General features: G+C 56.5%; 1 protein-coding gene across 4 annotated transcripts; it reads right to left on the bottom strand.

The window, feature by feature from the left end:
* Nucleotides 1–208: 208 nt before the first annotated feature.
* TDRKH (tudor and KH domain containing) lies at nt 209–17,777 on the bottom strand. 4 transcript variants are annotated; one of them, XM_075907310.1, is made up of 14 exons: nt 17,648–17,777; nt 13,730–13,874; nt 13,097–13,203; nt 11,628–11,817; nt 10,111–10,250; nt 9,434–9,740; nt 8,397–8,563; nt 7,283–7,455; nt 6,833–6,897; nt 6,380–6,531; nt 5,852–6,071; nt 3,021–3,545; nt 2,150–2,266; nt 209–1,809 (listed from the first exon to the last, which is right to left on the bottom strand). In XM_075907310.1, the coding sequence occupies exons 2-13, from the start codon at nt 13,851–13,853 to the stop codon at nt 2,205–2,207; spliced, it is 2,232 nt and encodes a 743-aa protein (XP_075763425.1). In that variant the 5' UTR covers nt 13,854–13,874; nt 17,648–17,777; the 3' UTR covers nt 209–1,809; nt 2,150–2,204. The 4 variants fall into 4 exon arrangements, with proteins under 4 accessions (XP_075763425.1, XP_075763424.1, XP_075763426.1 ...); XM_075907309.1 differs by lacking the exon at nt 17,648–17,777 and adding an exon at nt 16,602–16,695; XM_075907311.1 differs by lacking the exon at nt 17,648–17,777 and adding an exon at nt 16,602–16,689 and having other exon boundaries at nt 3,402–3,545.
* Between the last annotated feature and the right edge of the window lie 2,772 nt (nt 17,778–20,549).

Below are 20,549 nucleotides of genomic sequence, written 5' to 3'. Positions count from 1 at the left end.
CCGCCATAGAGGGAAGAGAGGCCCTGCACTGGATACTATTTCTCTGGCACACAATAAGCCCCTCCCAGCCAGCATCCCCCAGGGGCCTTAGTAAGGTGGGGAATTGACCCCTGGTGTCCTACAACCCAGCTTTAAGCCCTCCCTCTTCCCCTGCCCCCCCACACACTCCACCCTCCCCCACCAGGGACTTGGCAGAATAGGACTGGAAAAACTTTCAACAGAATTTTATTAAAGAAACCACTGGCCAAGGGGCCCAGCTCTCTCCAAGCCTGTCTCCGCTGCACCTGCTCACCCCCAAACATGGGGCTGGGGTAAAAACACACCCAGCTGAAAGGCTGCAACTCCCCCCTTCCCCCCCAGGAAATGTTGCTGGGATTTCCAAAGCCACTTTAGATAGAGGCATAAAGCTCTGGCCAGTTCCCGTGGTCAGGAGCGTCTCCTCAGCCGGCACGGTACCCTCTCCGCAGGCGGCAGGCTACATATGCTTTGCTCGGACTGCTCCATGCGACAAGGAGACAGAAATTTGCAAAAGGCCCCAGTGCCGACCTAACAATTCCGGTCACCTCCCAGGGGAAGAGCAATAGGCCCCCACCGAGTGCCCTAGAAACCACTTCAAAACTACAGCTGTGCAGCCGTCAGGAGGCAGATCCGGGACTCAGCCAAAAAGACGACAGGTCAGCTCCTAGAGCATCATCAAAATGAAAACGCGGCTCCAACATTCCCGGCCTAAGAGGATTCTCTTCTCTGTAAACGTAACTTGGTACTTTAGTAAAGCACGTGCTGGCAGGACCCGGCCCCATGAGCATCCCACAACCCCTCTGCCAAAGGACAAGTTCAAGGCAAGATTTTTTCAGGTGAGCTACGCTAGCTGGGCCGCAGCGTAACAGCTGCATCCAGGCCCCGGCTTTGGTCCATCAAGCGCGTGCCCCTGTGCTTCGTGAGAGTCCTGGGCCCACCCCATGGCAGCCGGAGGTTTACTCGCACGGAGCAAAGAACAGCAGGCGAGTGAGTGGCTGCAGCAGGCAGGCTGGTGCGTCACAGCACAAGCCAGCTCCTTCGCCCAGTGCTGCATCCACCCGCAAGCCTTACCCAAACGAGCTCGGGTGGGGACGGACAGAACGCGCCAGCTGCGTGAGGCCAACCCAGGTGCCGAATTCCAGCTCAAGGCAGCACAAGGTACCCTCCCACCCCGTTTCTACAGCTGAAAAAGCTCGTGTCTCCAGCGTCTCCCTTGCAGGGGGAAGGATGGCAGAGCCGGGCCTTTGGTGCAGGCGCCTTGCAGTGAGATTCAAACCAAACCCAGCCTGGACTCCTGGCAGAGCAACGCGGCCGAACGGCCGGCAGGAACTCCCAGGGCCAGGAGGGGCTCGGCTCTTCAGGAGGAAGCGGGGACCAGACCCTGCTCAGGGACACCAGCATTGCTAGAGCAGCTCAAGGGAAGTCAGTGCGGCGACTCTGGATTTTCACCAGGGCAGCACCAGAGAAATGCCCGTCCGGAACACGGGCGGTTCGTGGCAGAATCTAGCACCCTCCAGAGTCGCCAGGAGGGCAGGCCCAGCACAGCCTGCATCAGGTCCCCGCTGCCGGGCAGCTGCCACACCAGCAGCCCCACACACCTCCCCCGCCCCAGAGGATGCAAACCCATCGTTTCCAGACCCACAGCTCAGGTGGGTCCCACTGCCACGGTAAAACGGCACCGCCGGGGCCCAGCGTCAATAGCAGCGGTCTTGCCTTCCGCTTTCCCACAGTATTTTAGTCCCCCGCTCCCGCGGGGATCCTCACAGTCGTCTCGATCCAGGCGCCAGTCTCCTAGGGAGGGAAGGGGAGGCAAGAAAGCAGAGGCCCTCAGTGCCACACTTAAGGACACGGAGCGGCTGCTGCTTGCGTAAAACAGCAGCCCAGCATTGGCTGGTTACAGCCCCGGCCTGTAATTAGCGCCACGCCTTAACCTGCCCCCAGGGGTGCTAATGAGCAACTCCCTCCCACTCCGGGGCCGGTGACGGGGCCATGCAGACGAGGCCTCCCCCCATGTACTCCAACAGAGGGCATTCAACAGGCCCTTCCTCTGGCCTGAAAGCAGGATCCCAGGGACAGCCGGGGGCTCAACACCCCCCCTACCCCCCCCCCCGTATGTCTGCACTGTACACACCTCCCTCGGTGACTCCTCCGGCTCGCTGTGGCCCCGGGGAGGGGCTGGGCAGGAGTCAGAGCGAATCGTCTTCCCCCAGAAGAACGTCCTCGCCGCTCCCAGACCCCGACGCGGCTTCTGCACAGAAGAGAAGAGGCAGGGGTTGGAAGAGGCCCAGCATGGCTGCTCCTGGCACCAGCCTGCCCCCAAGAGCCATGTCACCGTGCAGCCAGGTGGCCCCCTTCTCCAGAGACGGGGCAAGCAGCAGGGAGACGACCCACTCGGTCCCGGGTGGAGTCCAGCTGCTCCGGGACGCAAGGAAGATCCAGCTCTCCTCCCTTGTGCCCCTCGTGCACGGAGAAACAAGACCAGCACCGCAGCAGGGCCCCCGCGAAGAGTCCCCGAGCATCCGTTTCACGCCCTCTTCGCCGGCTCCACAGAGCGGGTGATTCGCGCTGCAACGACCCAGCGGGCAGGTCTGGATCTCACTGACAGCAGGCTGCAGCCGGAGGGCCCAGCCACCTCCACGGAAGGGCGAGAGCGGGCCTGAGCCGGGAGGTGCAGGGACGCCCACCGCAGTGCTGGGTACCTGCTCCGCGCGGAACGGTAACAGTGCTGAGGACAGAGGCCTGGCCGGGGGCGCAGATGGTGCCGGCTGGGAGTGGTCCCTAGCGGTGAACTGCGCAAGCCAGCCAATGACAAGGCAGCAACTGGGACAAACAGCCACACCCTGTGAGAATCTCTGCCCCCCGGCAGCTGGGGGGGAAGGCAGCGCGTGGGACACCCCTGCATCTCAGGGGGCCTGAGCAGCAGCAATCTACACTCCTCGTGCTTCTGATCCCACAGACCACAGTGCAGTGCCCAGGCTGCCCATCCAGGGTGCCCTCTGTACCTCTCTTACAGGCCCTCAGCCCCGCCTCCTCCTCCTCCTCGCTGTCGGAGGAGCTGATGAGGATGAGGCTCTGGAGGGACCCGCTGGCAGAGCCCGAGCCGCTGAAGAAGACGGAGGAGCTGGACCAGTCTTCTGAAGTGGAGAGGTAATAGAAGCAGCCCCGGAGGGAGTAGCAGCTGCTGTCCCCAGAGGGCAGGGCGGCAGGGGAGCTGCCGTTGCTTGTGAGGGAGATGAGAGAGGCCTCTCCCGAGGCGGCTGCGGGAAGCGAGCGATCGACAGGACTGGACGTCCACTTGGCACCTGCCGCAGCCGGCAGAGACCCCACAGCCTCAGACGCCCCCTCACTGAGGCAGCCCCTTGGGCCTGTCTGCGTCTCCTCACCAGCTGGCAAAGCGAGGGCCTCCGAGTCCCCCGGAAGGCAGGCGGGAGCTGAGGCTCTGAGGGAGCAGGGTGGGGGCGCGAAGGTCTTCTGGGAGGGCGGTTCGGTGGGCTCAGTGTCGCTTCGGAGCTGCTCAATGGAGTCATCTACCAAGCCAAAGGCGCATGTTACATGGGGGGCAGGGCCGCGTGCTCGCCTTGGCGTCTTTTCACGTGGACACAAGTGCCCGGAAAGTCATACTCCCTCCTGCGCCCTCCTCCCCTGCCCCTCTCTGCTCTGTCCCTGCTACTGCCCGAGGGGGCGGAGGGCCAGCTGAGGTATGTGCATCTGCACCCCTCTAGCAGCACCCCTGCAGGGGGCTCCCCCACTGGCTCAACGGGAACTACTAAGGGAAAATCTCCTGAGCACACCTACATGGCATGGACATGAGCCATCACTCGAAGAAGAACTAGTGTTCCCTGTATTAGGGCAATGCCAGAAGCTACAGCTGAGATCAGGGCCCTACTGGGCCAACTGCAGCACAGACACGAGACAGTTGCTGCTCTGTCGACAGTTGACAAAGAAGGAAGGGGGAAGGGAAACTTGGGGACAGAAGTCACTTGCCCAAAGCCACAGAGCAGGTCAGTAGCAGCACCAGGACCAGAACCTATAGCCTTCCGTCTTCATGCCGCGCCCTCCCCACTAGAGAACACTGCCTGGGAGGCTGACTGACTGGATTCTAGTTCCTACACACTTGGCACTGTGTTCTCTTAGGGCTACACACTGCAGAGGAATTAGTGAACCTCCCTCCTGTCCGCACCCCCAGCCAAAGAAGTCTAGTTTAAAAAGAGCGAGGTGAAGAGAGTCCAATTCATAGAATCCTAGAACTGGAAGGGACCTCGAGAGGTCAAGTCCAGTCCCTGCCCTCACAGCAGGACCAAGCACTAGCTAGACCCTCCCTGATAGATGTTGGTCTACCCTGCTCTTGAGTATCTCCAGCGATGGAGATTCCACAACCACCCCCACCCCGCCCAACAGGCAATGTATTCCAGTGTTTAACCACCCTGACAGTGAGGAAGTTTTTCCTCATGTCCAGCTTAAACCTCCCTTGCTGCAGTTTAAGCCCCTTGCTTCTTGTCCTATCCTCAGAGCCCAAGGAGAACAATTTCCCCCCCTTCCTCCCTGTGACACCCTTTTAGATACCTAAAAACTGCTCTCATGTCCCCCCTCAGTCTTCTCTTTTTCAAACTAAACAAGCTCAATTCCTTCAGGCTTCCCTCATAGCTCATGGTCTCTAGACCTTTCATCATTTTTGTTGCTCTTCTCTGGACCTTCTCCAATTTCTCTACATTTTTCTTGAAATGTGGTGCCCAGAACAAAACTCCAACCGAGGCCTAATCAGTGCAGAGTAGAGCGGAAGAACGACGTCTCGTGTCTTTCTTACGATATTCCTGTTAACGCCTCCCAGAATCATGTTGGCTTTTTTTTAACAACAGCGTCACACTGTTGACTCATTTAGTTTATGGTCCACTATGACCCCTACGTCCCCTTCAGCAGGGCTCCTTCCTAGACAGCCGCTTCCCATGTGTGAAACTGATGGGTCCTTCCTAAGTGGACCACTTTGCATTTGTCCTTATTAAGCTTCATCCTGTTTACCTCAGACCCTTTTTCTAGTTTGCTCAGATCATTTTGAATTATGACCCTATGTTCCAAAGCACTTGCAACCCCTCCCAGCTTGGTATCATCTGCAAACTTAATACGCGTCCTCTCTATGTTCAATCATTTTTCATTCATGACCCACGGAGCCGGGAAAATTTCCCCTCCCAGGAAGACATGTTGCCCACCGCTGCTCTATGCCATCATTAAATTCATGCTGAATTTTGTGAAAACCCTTGACACAAAACTTGTGACAGGCCTGAACCGGCTGATTCTGTTTTTCCTTAGAGTAGAGGGTCAACTTTTTTGCCCCATTCATGTGGACAGAGGTGGAGAATCATTTCTCCTACAAAAGAAGAAAAGCTCTTGGCGTCTCTGGGGGCATCGGGAGAGGTGGCACACGGAGAGGAACCAAAGATCAGGGATGTGAATGTATAACCATGTAAGCCAAGGCTTATTGGTTAACGTTCACGGTTACACGCAAGTTTCCGCCCTGCTCCTGGGGAGTTGGCTGCCCCCACACTGCTGCCTCTAATACAGTGCGGGATGGCAGCGTGGTACCTGGGAGCAGCGTGCACCGGCTCCTAGGGAGCTGGCTAGGGTGTGCGTAACCACTGAGTTTTTCAGTGGTTACAGGTGTACATAAATTACCTGCATTTTAACATCCCTATCAGGAAATTTAGCTACTGATGGGATGTGGAAGGCGCCCAGACACTGCAGTGACAGGAAGCAAGATACAACCCTAAGGCAGACAGAGTCTGTCAGAGCAGCCGCCCCCAGGAAGGGCTGGTTGCTTCAGGTGATCACAACTGCGTACCTGAAAGGCTGACGCAGGTCTCGGATAGGAGGCTCTCGAGGGAGGTCTCTGCAGCGTTCCCCTGAGCCACAGAGAGGGGCAGTTCCAGCATCTTCTGGGATGCTGCAGCCGTGGCCTGCTGCCCCATCTGGGGGGCGCCATCCCCCGCAGCACCAGCCTCCTCCTGCGGACACCACACTGCATGACCCAGCCGGACCAGCTCCTCCCCTATGTCAAGGCTCTGAAGGGAAACAGGAAGGCGCTGGAGAGTTGCAGGCAGACTCTGGCCCACAGGGACTCTAAGGGGGTGCAGCTCAGGGAGGGGGGCAGGAGCCAGAGAGGAAGCAGCACTGGTGATCTGGGGAGCGATACCGATGGGGGAGAGACACAGGAGTTCGGATCTTGATCCCAACGATACGTAGCAACAGGCCACACAGGGGTAGCGGAGGCAGCCCTGCTGCATGCTGCTATACAGACCCCTGGTCAGCAAACGCTGACTTCGTAAGGGGAGAACGCAGCCTGCCAGGCAGCCTGGCCTCCAGCGCTCACCTGTCCGCCGCTGGTGTCATAAAGCCAGATGCGTGGCCAGGTACAGACGCCGGACTGGACGTAACTGGAAATCTTTGCCAGCAGGGGCTTCCACTCGGCACAACGGGTGAGGCGATCAAACTCGTCCAGGGCGGCCTCTTCCCACTGCCCTCCTGCGGCGGCGGGGGGGGGGGGGGGGGGGGAAGAAGAGTAGCAGAGGCTTTAGGAGGGGCTGGGTCTGATTCCCAGGGACACACAGAGAGAGAGAGAGAGATCGACCCCAGGGAGCCAAGTGCAGGTGGGTCTGGAAATGGGAGGTTTCAGCATCAGCCAGCCACCTGACAGCCATGGAGAGCCGCTGCTCTCTGCATACTGCCTGAGCCCTGTTGGGCTACCCTGCCGGCAGGCCTGGCTGGCCACTTCACCGGGACATGTCCCAACAGAGCGTGCTTCGACCACGGTTTTGCAACTCACCCGCGGGGGCGATCCCAGCAAGGCTGCACTCAATCGCTTGGAAGGGCAGGCTCAGGAAATCGCTCCTGGCGGAAAAGAAGCGGCGGAACCACCATGAACAGTGATACAACCGTAGCGCCCCCCCGCTGGCGAAATCGATCGGGTCTGCCCTGCTAAATCGTGTCTCTGAGGTGCAGCAGGGATCTTCACACCCTAGCGTGGGATCCCTTTGCCCATCCTCACCCTTCACATCCAAGGATCTCCCAACTGCCAATAGCTGTTAACTCGGGCATCCAACCCCTTTGAGACAGGAGCGCGCAACGTTTTATAAAAACCAAGGTGCAAATCGGGGGAGGCCTCCTAGCCTAAGTCCCACAGCAAATCAGTGGCAAGAATGCAACCCAGGAGTCCTGCTCCATCCCCTGCCTTCACCTACACACTCCTTTTCACCACCCTCCCCGCTGCACGTACCGCAACGCTCGCAGCGCCTCCAGCGGGGCTTCCCCGTTGTCCCCAAAGTCGACGAAATAAAGATCCAAGTTGCCGTTCTCCAGAGTCCCCAGGACTCGGGCCCGGTACCAGGCGCTGTGACCAGTGTACGGGGCAGCCACGATGTCGCCTACTCGGACGTTCGGGAATTCAGGCTGGTGAGACAAAAGGAGGAGGACATAAGAACAGCCAGACTGGGTCAGACCAAAGGTCCATCCAGCCCAGTATCCTGTCTGCCGACAGCGGGCAATGCCAGGTGCCCCAGAGGGAGTGAACCAAACAGGGATTGATCAAGCGATCTCTCTCCTGCCATCCATCTCCACCCTCTGACAAACAGGCTAGGGACACCATTCCTTACCCATCCTGGCTAATAGCCATTAACGGACTTAACCTCCATGAATTTATCTAGTGCTCTTTTAAACCCTGTTATAGTCCTAGCCTGCACAACCTCCTCAGGCAAGGAGTTCCACAGGTTGACTGTGCGCCGCATGAAGAAGAACTTCCTTTTATTTATTTTAAACCTGCTGCCCATTAATGTCATGTGGTGGCCCCTAGTTCTTATATTACGGGAACAAGTAAATAACTTTTCCTTATTCACTTTCTCCACACGACTCATGATTTTATAGACCTCTCTCATATCCCCCTGTAGTCTCCTCTTGTCCAAACTGAAAAGTCCTAGTCTCTTTAATCTCTCTTCCTATGGAACCCGTTCCAAACCCCTGATATTTGTGTTGCCCTTTTCTGAACCTTTTCCAATGCCAACATATCTTTTTTGAGACGAGGAGACCACATCTGTACGCAGTATTCAAGATGTGGGCGTGCCATGGATTTATAAGGGCAATAAGATATTCTCAGTCTTATTCACTATCCCTTTTTTAATGATTCCTAACATCCTGTGTGCTTTGTTGACTGCCGCTGCAGGCTGCGTGGATGTTTTCAGTAGGAGTAGGGAGTCACATGCACAGGATCTCGGGACTAGCATGGGCCGAGGGAGGAGGATTAACTCCTCTTTAAGGAGCAGGCATGGGGATGAGACCCCACTCTGCTCAGCTGTGCCAGGCTGACCCAGCTGTCACGCCCCGCAGCAAAGGCTCACCGAGCAGCTGCTGCTCTCGTAGTACTGGGACATCTCGCAGGTCAGCTTGTCGAGCTGCAGGCTGCGGGACCCGACGATCTGAATCCAGAAGTGGCTGGGGTTCTCCGAGGCCGAGACGTAAACCTCCAGGTGTTCGTCCGCGTGGAAGCTGAAGTCAGGGCTGGGGACTAAGAGACACACGCAGCCTCGGGCAAGAGGGGACGGGGAGGTCCAGGGCGACATAGAAATCCTGGCATGGGATGCTGATCTAGCTAGACCAGTGCTCCCCAACTTTTTGGGGCTGTCAGGTGCCCGGGGTGGGGGCTGCGCATGCGCTGGGCGCAAGAATGGCTCGGGCTGGCCCTGGTCACTAGGTGGGTGCCATGGCGCCCACGGGCACCACGTCGGGGACCACTGAGCTAGACGGATGGGGGCGGAGGGGAATGACATTTCACAAGCTGAGAGCTCTGAGGAAGGAGCCTCCCAGGTGGATCGGCGTGCAGGGTGCTGGAGTGGCGTGGTACTGCCACGGCTCAGAGCAGGTTTGCTGAAGCGCCTTAGAGGACACAGCGGGAGCAGCCAGCTCGGCTGCCTCCCATTCCAGCAGCACAGCGCAAGCCCGGCTGTGCCCAGCACTCCCACGAGGAAGGCTCACGGTGCCCCAAGTGGCATGCGGGCCCGGTGGCTAGCACAGCTGCTGTGACAACTCAGGGCCTCGATGCCAGGGAAAGGGCGACCCCAGGTACCCACAGGCTGCTGCTGCGTCACACGCGGCCCCAGGAAGCCCCCGTCCTTTGCTCTTTACAGCGTCTCCTCTCCAGGAGAGACTCTTTGCAAACACCCAGCCTCCTACCCAACAGAGAGGGAAACTGAGGCACGGAGCAGGAAGGGCGCTGCTCGAAGACCAGCAAGTCCTTTGCAAAGCTAGGAAGAGCGCCCAGGAGTCTTAGCTCTCACCCGCCAGCCTACGCCCAGGCAGGGCAAGGGCAGCAACCCCATTGGCTGCAATCACACCCCCTGCATTTGAGCCAGTCCTGGAGAAAAGACAGCCCACTCACCTTCGAACATGGGCACTGATTGGCTGGCCTCCATCACCAGCTCCTCCGGGGAGCTGCTCTCCGCTCGGAGCTCCTGCGGTTCATCTAAGGCTTCGTTAGCCAGCTGCCCGTCTCCACCCCCTGCCCCTTGCTGAGGGCTTGCCAGCTGGCTGCGGGCCTCGCCACTGGGACGTGGCAGCACCTCCTGCTGCCCAGGATCCTCTCTTCTCACGCCCAAGGGCTGCTTGCGCAGGCACCGGGTGGCCGCCGCCTGGGCCAGTTTCTTTCGAAACACGTCATCCTCCGAAAGCTTTTCCAGGATCAGTTGCTTTGGGAGAGGAAGGGAGAGAAGGGTGCTTGGGGTAGAGCCACCAGCCTGTGCGGAAGGAGAACCTGACACAGGGTAACCCTGAGATTCTGACAGCATGGGAACCTCTTGCCTCAGTTTCCCCATCATTCGCCCCCAACTTAGGTCCTCTCCTCCTTCCTACAGGTCTCCTCTGCACATGCCTTCCTGCAGTTCGGCAGCATTCCCCTGCATTAACCTGTCCTCCGAGCCCATCCCTGGCAGCCCTCAGCTCTCCTTCAGGCTGTTCCCCTCTCTCTCTCTCTCTCTCTCTCTCTGTCTCCCCCCTTTTATGGGGCTACGTTGCCTTCTCTCAAGCCAGACCACGAAGCAGCAGTCACCTAAGACCCACCTTGGCCGCATTCACCTCCTTGCGGGTCCCGGAGAGGCTGATGAGGCGGGTCAGACACAGGGCGTTGTCGGTCTCCCTGTCACACTCCACTTTGGCTCCCGAGCTGCGGCAGATGGCTCGCACGGTCTCCCCGCCCCTGCCTGAGGAGCAGAGAGAACGAGGCTACTTGCCAGGCGGCAGCAAGAGAGGAACGACAGAGCGCGCAGCCGGAGACAGCGCTTGGAGGGGAACCTGCCCGCCCCAGGTCAGTCTCACGACCAGAACACAAGCGCCGCCAGAAATGTCAGTTTCGGCTGCTCTGCTCCAAGCAGATGTGTTCCGCCAAGGAGGAATGGCTGCGGGAGCCCAGAGGCTGCAGTGATGGGCATCGCCCTAAGAGCGTAGGCAGATCCAGCTGCTCTTTGGCAAGGTGTGGTTGCTGCTCAGGATACGTGAGCTCTACAATCAAAGCCCCACAGCAGTAAGTCTCAGCGCCCAGGTCCAATGGCTCAGGCTTGTGCTCTACAGCCGAACGCGGACGTGCCGAGGTCCCGGCTGGAGACTAGGCCCTGAAGTCCTCCGACTCCAGTCGGCACCAATGTCTACACTGCTGGTTTTAGCTCTGCAGCGTGAGCCTGAGTTGGCCAACCAAGGCTCTGAGATTCGCAGCCGGGGCAGGGGGGGGGGTTCATTGCCGCATCGAGGTACAGCAAGTCAATCACCAGCGCTCCAGCATGGGGCTTGGGGCACAGGGCCACCCTGCAGGGGTGATGAGCCTCTTGCGCTCGGTGAAAGGGCAAAGAGCGAAGCCAAGTTCTGACTGAGGAAATCACAGCTGGGCTTCCTGTATTACCCTGTCCCCAACACCAAACTCACGAATCATTTTACAGTCGTTAATGTATTTATCCTCACAGCCCTTCCCTGACTCTTACTGCCACTCTCCAGCTGGGGGAAACTGAGGCACAGAGACGCAGGGACTGACACCAAGTCACACAGGAAGCAGTGAAGAAGGGACTTGAACCCAGATCTCCCACCGCCCAAGCCAGTTTCCAACTGGTCACAGACAGGACCCTGCCCCGCCTGTCCTCGCAGCGTCTCCGCTGAACAGCCGTAGCGTTCTACACCCGGGACATCAGTCCGGGGGCTAGTGATTCACTCGAGCTTCATCAACAGAAGCTTCCACACAGCAGCAGGGCCAGAAGTGAAAAATAAAGGCGCTTAGATTTGAGAGAGAGCCGCCTGATAAGACTGCAGCAGCTCTCGCCGCCCTAGACTCCAGTGAGCACACAAAGGGGGTAACCACTGAATTCCAGCCCTGGAAGCAGACTTACTGGCGTGTCTCAATATTTCTCCTCAGCTTCGGAAGGGGAAGCAGCAAGGGCTCTGGCCAACCAACTGAAGCAACGTTTAGCAGTTGCCTGAGTCTCTGGAGCGGCGTGAAAGAACAGAGCTCAGGTCACTCCTGCCTAGATCCCTAGCGGTTCTTCTGGTGGCTAACGGGAGGTGGGGAGGGAGCAGGAAAGTTTCTAGCCGGTTACCGATAATCCTGCCGATGGCCCTCCGCGGCACCAAGAACTGCTCTGCCACGGGGGCGTTGTCCACCAGGAGCTGGTGGATGGCAGCTTTCGCTCTGCACACCTGGACAGGGAAGCCACTGATCAGCAGCACCCGCTCCTCACCGGAGTCCCCCGTGTCCACATCAATGCGGGCGCCAGTCTCCTTCCTCAGCTGCGGAGACACAGGACACGGAAGTCTAGCCGGGCGCTCGGGCGGAGGGCACAGTTCAGCCAACTGAGCTCAGACCTCCTGGAACGGGCCACGTGCCCGTCGGCGTCCCTCTGAGCCGGTTATTGGGGGTGGATCTTCAGAAGCCAAGGGCCGGGCATTAAGACCCAATGGCACATTTATAGCAGTGTTGCCGTCCTCCGGCATCGGTGCCCAAGTCTCCCCCTCCCCGGGTGGCTGGGCCAGTTGCCTACCTGGCTGCAGCAGCTTATTCAGAAGGTTTGCAACCATCTTTGGGATTCTTAGAAGCTGAGCGAGTGGGGTGGGGCCCAGGATACACTGATGCCAAGGGCCAGGCACTGTCCAATGGGAGGGGATGGTCACTAGAGGGTTCTGCCTGGGCGGGGGGCGGGGCACAAGGAACTGGTCTGACATCCTGCCATTAAGCTCACATGACGCCTAGGCAAGTGCCGGTCCCTGAGATCAGGCCCTGCTTGTCGCATCCTAGCATCTGGGACGGGGTGGGCACAATACAGCCCAGATCTGGCCTGCCAAGCCTCTGGATCCATCCCACTGGGACCCTCGGGCAGCCCCCCTGCCTGCTGCAGCCCCAGGCTGCTCAAAGTAACCAGCCACAGGGGCCACGTACCTCCAAGTGCCGCATGCCCCTTGGGGGGGGGGATGGGAGGGAGGAGACTTTTGCGCTGCTTCCATCCCAGCAGGAGCACAAAGTCCCCTCCCCCATGGTAGCACAGAGAGGCACATGGCCCGACCAGCTGGCTGCTTTGAGCAGCCTGGGGATGCAGCAGGCAGAGAGCCTGCCTGAGGGTCCTGCTGGCCGGGAGCAACCAAGGTAAGTGCTGCCCGGCTAGAGTCCGCATCTGGCACCCCATCCCCTACCACACCGCAACTCCCTGCCCCAGGCCTCCACCTAAACCCTGTACCCTCCTCCACAAGTTACAACTTCCTCCCAGACCCTGCACCCCTTCTACCAGGTCAGAATCCTCTCCAGCACCCCCCCCCCAACTCTGCACCCCTGCCCCAAGTCACAACCCCCTCCTTCGCCCAAACTCCCGCTCAGGCCCCACACCTTCTCCTGCCCCCCAATCTCCCACCCCGAGTTCTCTTCGGCACCCAACCTCAATACCAGACCCTGCACTCCCTCCATAGAAAAGTGCAGGTCTTGGCCACTTACCAAAAATCTTGAAGTGGGCCCCCCCCCCCATCAAAAATTATTGCCTCCCCCCCCCCCCCCGTCCTAGGAACACACAGTGACACTTGCCTGTTTGATTTTGGTACCCTGCCGTCCGATTATCAATTTCACAGCCTCCTGGGGGATCTTCATCTCGATTTCAACGTCATCCTCGCCGACGAACGTCAGCCGCTCCTCTGAGCACAACCAACCATAAACAGGTTAAACAGGCTAATGCATTCACCCCCCCCAACCTTCTTCCCCATAGCCTGATGGGGGCCAATCCCACTAGTTTAGCAGCTCCAGGCCAGGAGAAGAGGCGGAATCAGCAAAAGTCCAGAGCAGTGAGACCTTTAACCTGTCAGAGCTGAGTCTGTTTGCATTTCCTCAAACCCAGGGCATGGTCTGGGAAGAAATTAGCAGGAAGGTCGAAAGGTTTTAGCTTCTTGCAGGGATGGTATCACAGACAGCGCAGGGTAAAATCAAAACAGACACAGCTGCTCAGAAAAAGACCCCCTGTCCCCACGGATCACCCCTGGTTATGCTGCCAGCTCTTCTCTTCAGCAGGGGAGAAGTTTATTTCTGAGCATTTGGCAAGACTGGGGATGGGGCGGGAAGGAAGCCAAGTAATGAATAATTCAAGCCTAAATGCAACACACAAGCTGCTAGCAACAACGGAGTCACGATCACCCGAAGGCCATCGCCACGAGGGGATGCACATACCTCGGCTTTCTCTGTACCTGCGGTACAAGATGTACAGGACAGTTGCACTGGCTGGGACCCCAAGGGCCAGAGCGATTTTCTGCAGGGTTGTCAGGTTGTTCCAGTAACCCTGGTCTGCTGACATCTTTCCCAGAGAGACGGCGCCCTAAGCGGGAGAGGGCAGAATCTTCTTAGACACAACAGCAGCCCCTCTTCCTGGGATCACAATGATTGGCATGACTGGCAGCCCTAGCTGGCACACTCTCCACTAGCCCTGGGCACCTCCAGATCAGGGCAAAACACAACTGGCACGTGCTCTGCTGCGCCAGGACTCGTTCAAGCTGCTCACAGATAGCTGCAGGCTCTCAGCCTTCTGCAGGATTGCCCTGCATCACCAATCTGACCTGTCAAGGAACTGGAGCCACATATTTCAAGCTGTGCTCTTCCAATCTAGGCAGCAGCAAGCAGCTTGTTACGGGAAGAGGCAGGCGGGCTGGGGGAAGCTGCCAGCTTGGAAACTTCAACAAGAATAAATGATCTGCCCCCGTAGTTCAAATGGATCCAATCGCTTTCCGCTCTCCTCCTTGCAAACACCTCGCACCCAACTCCTCCCTCCTCCTCTGCATTTCATGAGGTTAAGACACAAGGGCCTTCTCCTTCGCAGCTACCTCTGCTCTGGAACAGCCTGCCAGCATCCCCTTGCGCCCTTGCCCATACCTCCTAACTCACCTGCTGCTGCCATTGCTTAACTCAGTCACACATATGGGGACCCTGAACAAATTAAGGATCTGCTTGCGCATCGGTGCCCTTAGTTGTCAGGGGCTTTGTGGGTGCTCAGATACACCAAGGGTCACACAGCTCCTGGCTCTACTTCAGGACAAAATACTGTGTCAGCCCTAGGGATGTTAGTATGTAGTTGATTACATGATTAATCGATAAGCCTGAGCTTATTGGTTAATCATATTGGCTACACACAACCCCTCCCCCTTTGCTGCTTCTGTATCAGAGGAAGCAAGGAGGGGGAGCATGGGGAGCTCGTGGGGAGCTTTTACGCTGGCTCTCCGCACATGCAGCTTTGCAGAACTGCCTGCCCCCTCTTTCTGCCTCCCACAGAAGGGGCAGCAAGGGGGCAGGCAGGAAAGAGCCAGTGCTGGGGGGGAGCTGGCTTTTAAGTTGGCTACCATTTCTCTCCCACCACTGCACTGTTGACTCATACGGTGTCTAGACTACAGGGTTTTGTCGACAAAAGTGGACTTTTGTTGCCAAAACTATACCTACGTCCACACTGCCTTTGAGTTATGTCAACATAACGTCGACAAAACTCAGCAGTTTAGTCGACGGCAGTAAACCTCATTCTATGAGGAATAACGCCTTTTATCGACAGAGTTCTGTCGCCAGAAGGCATTATTGCATCTACACTGTCCTTTGCGTCCACACTGCTATGTCGACAAAGCGGCTTGCTTTGTCGACAGAACTGGCTGTAGTCTAGACGCTCTTTGTCGACAGAAGCTTTGTCGACAAAACCCTGTAGTCTAGACATACCCTGATAGAGGGGTGGGCAGCAGAGCAGGGTGTGAGGGGGGTAGGCAGGAGCCTGCACACACAGGAAGTGGCTTTCAAGCCGGCTCCCACAGAGCTGCCTGTTTTCTGCGCTGCAGCAGGCTGGAGCTAATGATCCCGTCTTAAAAGCTGGCTCCCCCCATGCACTGGCTCCCGCCTGCCCCCCGTGCGTAAACATGCAACCGCTAGACGTTCCAGCAGTTACAAGTTTACACAAGTAAATGATAGGGATGTTACCTAGCCAGCACCAGTGGAAAACTCACTACAACAAACAATAATACTCAGCATTTTATAGCACTGTTCCCCCAAGGGATCTCAAACCTCCTGCCAAAGCAGAGTAACTTCGCAAACACAGACAAAAGTGCTACACAGTCCTGTTTTTTGTTTCAGCTACACTAGACTAACACGGCTACATTTCTATCACAGACAGCCAGATATTCAGTGTTGCATATCACATGCGGTAGCACCCAATGACTGCAGGGGCTTTGCAGTCATCCTTTGCCCCAGGTCCATACAGGTGGAGGAGAGTGCAGCACTGTCAGAGCTAAACATATTTTCAGTAGGTGGTACCAGATCTCTCACACGGGGGGGGGGGGGGGGGGGTGAAAGTATATGGGGACAGATTCTAGACAGCGACACGAGAGATTTCCTTTGGGAACATGCCACCTGGGGAGGCTGGGACCGCCCCTTTGCTTTCTACACCCAAAGCCACCATTCAGTGATCTGCGCTCTTGTGACGTGCAGTGCATCAGAAAGCCAAACAGGTACATAGGTAAGGCACAACATTTCTGTACAACTGTTAGCAAAAAGGATCCTAATGCCACCAGCTGATATCTGTGGTAACAAAGTTTTCAATTTGTGTTACAGCTGAGCCAGAGCGTCACTTACACTCTGGAACAAACTATAATGGAGCAGAGGGATTGATGTTTACACTCCCGTTACCAAAGATCATATGTTTCTTGCAAAGCAGGGTGGTAGTGAGAGCTACACCGAAGGAGGTAAGCCAGAGCCTGGAGGCAGCATTGCACAGTGGACTGCTGGTTTCTTACCCCAGCTCTGCCACTGATTTCCTATTAAGCCTTGAGCAAGTCATTTCACCTCTTTGCCACCATTTCCCCTCACACTGTGCATCTGCCTTTCCAGTTAAGACTAAAGTTCCCCTGGGCAGGGGCTGTCTGTCTGTGCAGCACCTAGTACCATGGGGCCATGATCTCTTTTGGGAGGTCAAGGCACTATGATCATAAATAATAAACAGTATCATCTCAGGCTTGACTTGAATTTTATTACAAAGGGTTCAATGAGACCATAGTAAAAAAAAAAAAAAAAAAATCACCAAAGCACAGTTGTGAGAAAACTGGCAATTTCCTGGGGAAGACGAGAGCTTCTGGACCAGAAAGACAGGGTGGCGGGGTGCCCCAGAGGGCAGCAAAGCCGGCTCTGTGGAACGGAGCACACCGGGTGGCAGTCCCAAAGAGACTTCTGTGATTGAACCCATCTCAACCTTCTGCATGCCAACGTACTTCCAGACTGCCGCACAGCCTGGCTTCCCCAAACACAGCCTCTCTCCTTCATAATACAGTTCCCTAAATAGCACCACTATACTACCCCTCACATCTCATTTACCCCCAAGCAAGCACCCTGGAACCCAGTCGCTCCGGTGGCCTCTCCTCCAGATCACCATCTCTTCTCACCCCCATGCAAGCCCCCCCCCCCAGATCCTACCCCCCCCAAATGTTCCAGGACACAGGTTCTCCCCCCATTCCAGATCTCACCCCTTTCACACCTCAGTTTCCCCACTCTGGGCCAGCCCATTAGTCCTGCACCTCTCCCAGGCCGTGTCAACGCCCCCGCCCCAATACTCTTGGTCCTTGCACCCCGTGCCAGCCAGCCCCCTGCATCCCCTGGGTCCTTGCACCCACCTCCTACTCTGCATCCCTGCACCTCCATCCCCTTGGTCTTTGCACCCTCCCATCCCGCCCCATGCCAGCCCTCCACCCAGCCCCCTGCATCCTTGCACCCCTGGGTCCCTGCACCTCCCAACCCCCTGGTCCTTGCACCCTCCCATCCCGCCCCATGCCAGCCCTCCACCCAGCCCCCTGCATCCTTGCACCCCCCAACCCGCTGGTCCTTGCACCCCCCATCCCGTCCCATGCCAGCCCTCCACCCAGCCCCCTGCATCCTTGCACCCCTGGGTCCTTGCACCCCCCAGCCCCTTGGTCCTTGCACCCCCCAGCCCCTTGGTCCTTGCACCCCCCAGCCCGTGCCAGACCGCCCCCAATACCCTTGACTCCCACCCCAGCTCCCCCTCCCTTGGCTCCTGCACCCCCTTGGCCCTTGCACCCTCCCACGCCAACTCCTTAGTCCTTGCCCCGCCCTCACCTCTTACACCCGCTCCGCCTCCGCCAGCAGCTTCGCTCGCCTCCCTCCAGCCCGGCCGGAGCAGCAGCAGCTCGCACACGCGCGCGCGCCCAGCACAGCAAGCCCCGCGCCCCGCCCAATCACAGCGCCGCGCCTCCCTTCTGAACCAATCGCTAGCTCGGGCGCCCTGGAGAGCCCCGCCCCTGCTGCTCCCCCACGGCCAATCAGCGACCCCTTCTGCTAACCAATGGGAGCCGAGGCTGATGGGATAAGCTACCAATCAGAGAGAGGTATTGGGAGAGCGAGCTCCACCCTCCCCGCCTTGAACTGAGGGCGGGGGTAGTTCAGAGAGGCTCCAAGATGCACTGGGGGGGGCAGCACTGAGAGGCCCCATGATGCATTGGGGGGGGAGGCAGCACTGAGAGGCCCCATGATGCATTAGGGTGGAGGGGGAGGCAGCACTGAGAGGCCCCATGATGCATTAGGGTGGGGGGGGGAGGCAGCACTGAAAGGCCCCATGATGCATTAGGGTGGGGGGGGAGGGAGTGCTGAGAGGCCCCATGATGCATTGGGGGGCACTTCAATACTCCTGTCATGGTGGCAGGGGTGAGGTAGATGCCTCAACACTTTGGCAGCCACTGTGATGTCATAAAAGCCACTGTGATGTCATGACATGCCCAGACAAACTGTGACAGGGGCAATTACCAAACTGCCTCTCTCAATTGTCAGCCCTTCCCTATCTCCCTTCCCGTTTGCCCATATCCCCTCTAGAGTCACCTGCCCCTTGATTTCTTTCTCTTTCATATAGCCCTGCTAAACCTCCTCCTGCAACCCCATATTAGAAGCATCTGGATCATCCCCCCAGAGGCCTGGTGCATCAGTGGAGCACCCCAGCCTCAGCCCTCCCAAGCTAGCTCCATCAGGAGGCCTGGGACTCTCACCCAGCAGTGCAACTCACTGTTGAGCTCACTAGTTAAATCTTTACTCGTCATTCTCCTTTGCCTTCCCCTCTCACTGCTGCTTCACCAACAAACATCTCTATGGAGCTGAGGAAATCCCACGTCATAAATGCTAATCTCATGTCAGGCAAATGCAGAGGAAAGCCCTTGTATTTTTCCATGTAAAACCCGTGACAACTCAGGGTTTTCTAATGGAGGGAGAAGCATATAAATAGGTTTATCACGATGTTGGCTTTGTCTACATGGAGGGGGGATTTCCTGCATCCCTAGAATGGGATTACTATTCTGCTACAGCTATTCTGATAAAATTTAGCTCTAAGCAGTGCTGTTACAGCTTTGTAGGTCCCAGAGTATTATCTCACCTACCTTGTTTCTCTAAAATTTAGCTAGTCCATTATAACTCCCCCCCCTCCCCCGCCCCCATGTGGACACTCTAAAGTCTTTTATTTGGAGAGCTTTTAGTGATACCAGATTAGCTATTTCCTATGGCTATGCCGGTCGATTTCCCTGTGTAGACAAATCTCAAATTGCAAAATCTCCATTGCACATAGTTCTACCTTCCTGCCACTTAGTGCTCAAGTAGCTTGATCTGTTGAGTTTCACTAAGACAAGGGGTAACTTGGCCTCAGTTTACTTGAAGTACCAACAAGAGGAACAAGCAATCGGTAATTGGCCCTTCAACTCTGCAGAGAAAGGTATAATGTAATCCAACAGCTGTGAAGCTAGGCAAATTCAGACCAGAAATCAGGCATACATTTTTAATGCTGAGGACAATTAACCATGGGACCAGCTTTCTTATGGTTGTAGGGGATTCTCCATCCCTGGCAATGTTAAATCAAGATGGTATGTTTTTTCTAAAAATTCTAGTTCAAACATACTAATTCATTGAAGTCCTATGGCCGGTGCTATACGGGGTGGGGGGTGGGGGACCAGACTAGATGATCACAGTAGTCTCTTCTGCCTTTGTAATCTATGTACAAGTTGAACCTCTCTAGTCCAGTACCCTCGGGACCTGATCGGTGCCGAACCAGAGAATTTGCCTGGACACACCACGAGGTCTAAGAGAATGAGCCTGCTATAAAGGTAACATTCCAAGTCTCTGGCCCATGTTAGGGATCTTCAAATAACCCGAGGGGACGTGGCTGAAAGCAAGATGCAAGAGAGAAGAAAGATGGCAACTGACATTTCCACAGCACCCATCATGGCAAAACACTTTCAAGATTATCACTAGCTCACCTACTGCTGAAATGTAGCCACCGCTGCTGTTAAACATGGCAGCTATTTAACAGCCCTCAACAGCATCTGGTGGAACTGCAGGGGGAGTTGATGCAGGAAGACTTTAACTATCCATGTATGAGCTTTGTTAGGACACTGGGGTTACTCCCCTTACTCTTGCTAACAATGCCATGGGATGGTCAATGGCCATAGGAGGACATGGCCTCAGTTGAAGTTTGTTGTCTCCCTACTCTATGATGACTGCAGTCAAGTCAGAGTCAAGAACTTGACTTAGCCAAATTCCTGAAACATACAGGGTTCCTGGAAGGTTACCCACCCAGGTACCAATCACCCCTAATCCTAAATAATGCCAAAGGAGGGCAGCATGGCTGAAAGCATCTTTCTGGGGCAGTAGCATCTTTTTCAGTCAGTGACGATGGGCTACTCTACACCAATGTTCTACCTATGTACAGAATAAATTTTGTTGTGTGCATCAAGACAAGTGCAGATGTGCACCACCCATAGAAACACAAAACCTAGTTATGGACACTGTGGGCGCCCTGCTAATCAGCTGGAGGGGGGGGCTCTTAAATCATTCCTGGATGGCCACCAAATGCTCAGTTTACAGGGAACACTGCTGTATACCACTGGATCATGTCATGAGAGAGAGAGAGAGAAATTCAATCATCTCATACTTACAGATTCAGCCGTCTGGCGATTGCACATATTTAATTATTCCATTCCCCAGG

The sequence above is a fragment of the Pelodiscus sinensis genome, chromosome 24 (genome assembly GCF_049634645.1).
Source record: "Pelodiscus sinensis isolate JC-2024 chromosome 24, ASM4963464v1, whole genome shotgun sequence".
NCBI lineage: Eukaryota > Metazoa > Chordata > Testudines > Trionychidae > Pelodiscus > Pelodiscus sinensis.
Note: the sequence above shows the minus strand (reverse complement) of the source record. Positions and strands in the feature narration are given on the sequence as shown.

Coding starts and splice junctions, on each gene's coding strand:
- TDRKH (XM_075907310.1), bottom strand. CDS start 13,853: ATGTCAGCAGACCAGGGTTACTGGAACAACCTGACAACCCTGCAGAAA. Junction 13,204..13,729: donor CAGGTACAGAGAAAGCCGAG/GTATGTGCATCC, acceptor GGTTGTGCTCAG/AGGAGCGGCTGACGTTCGTC. Junction 3,546..5,851: donor GACCTGCGTCAGCCTTTCAG/GTACGCAGTTGT, acceptor TTGGCTTGGTAG/ATGACTCCATTGAGCAGCTC.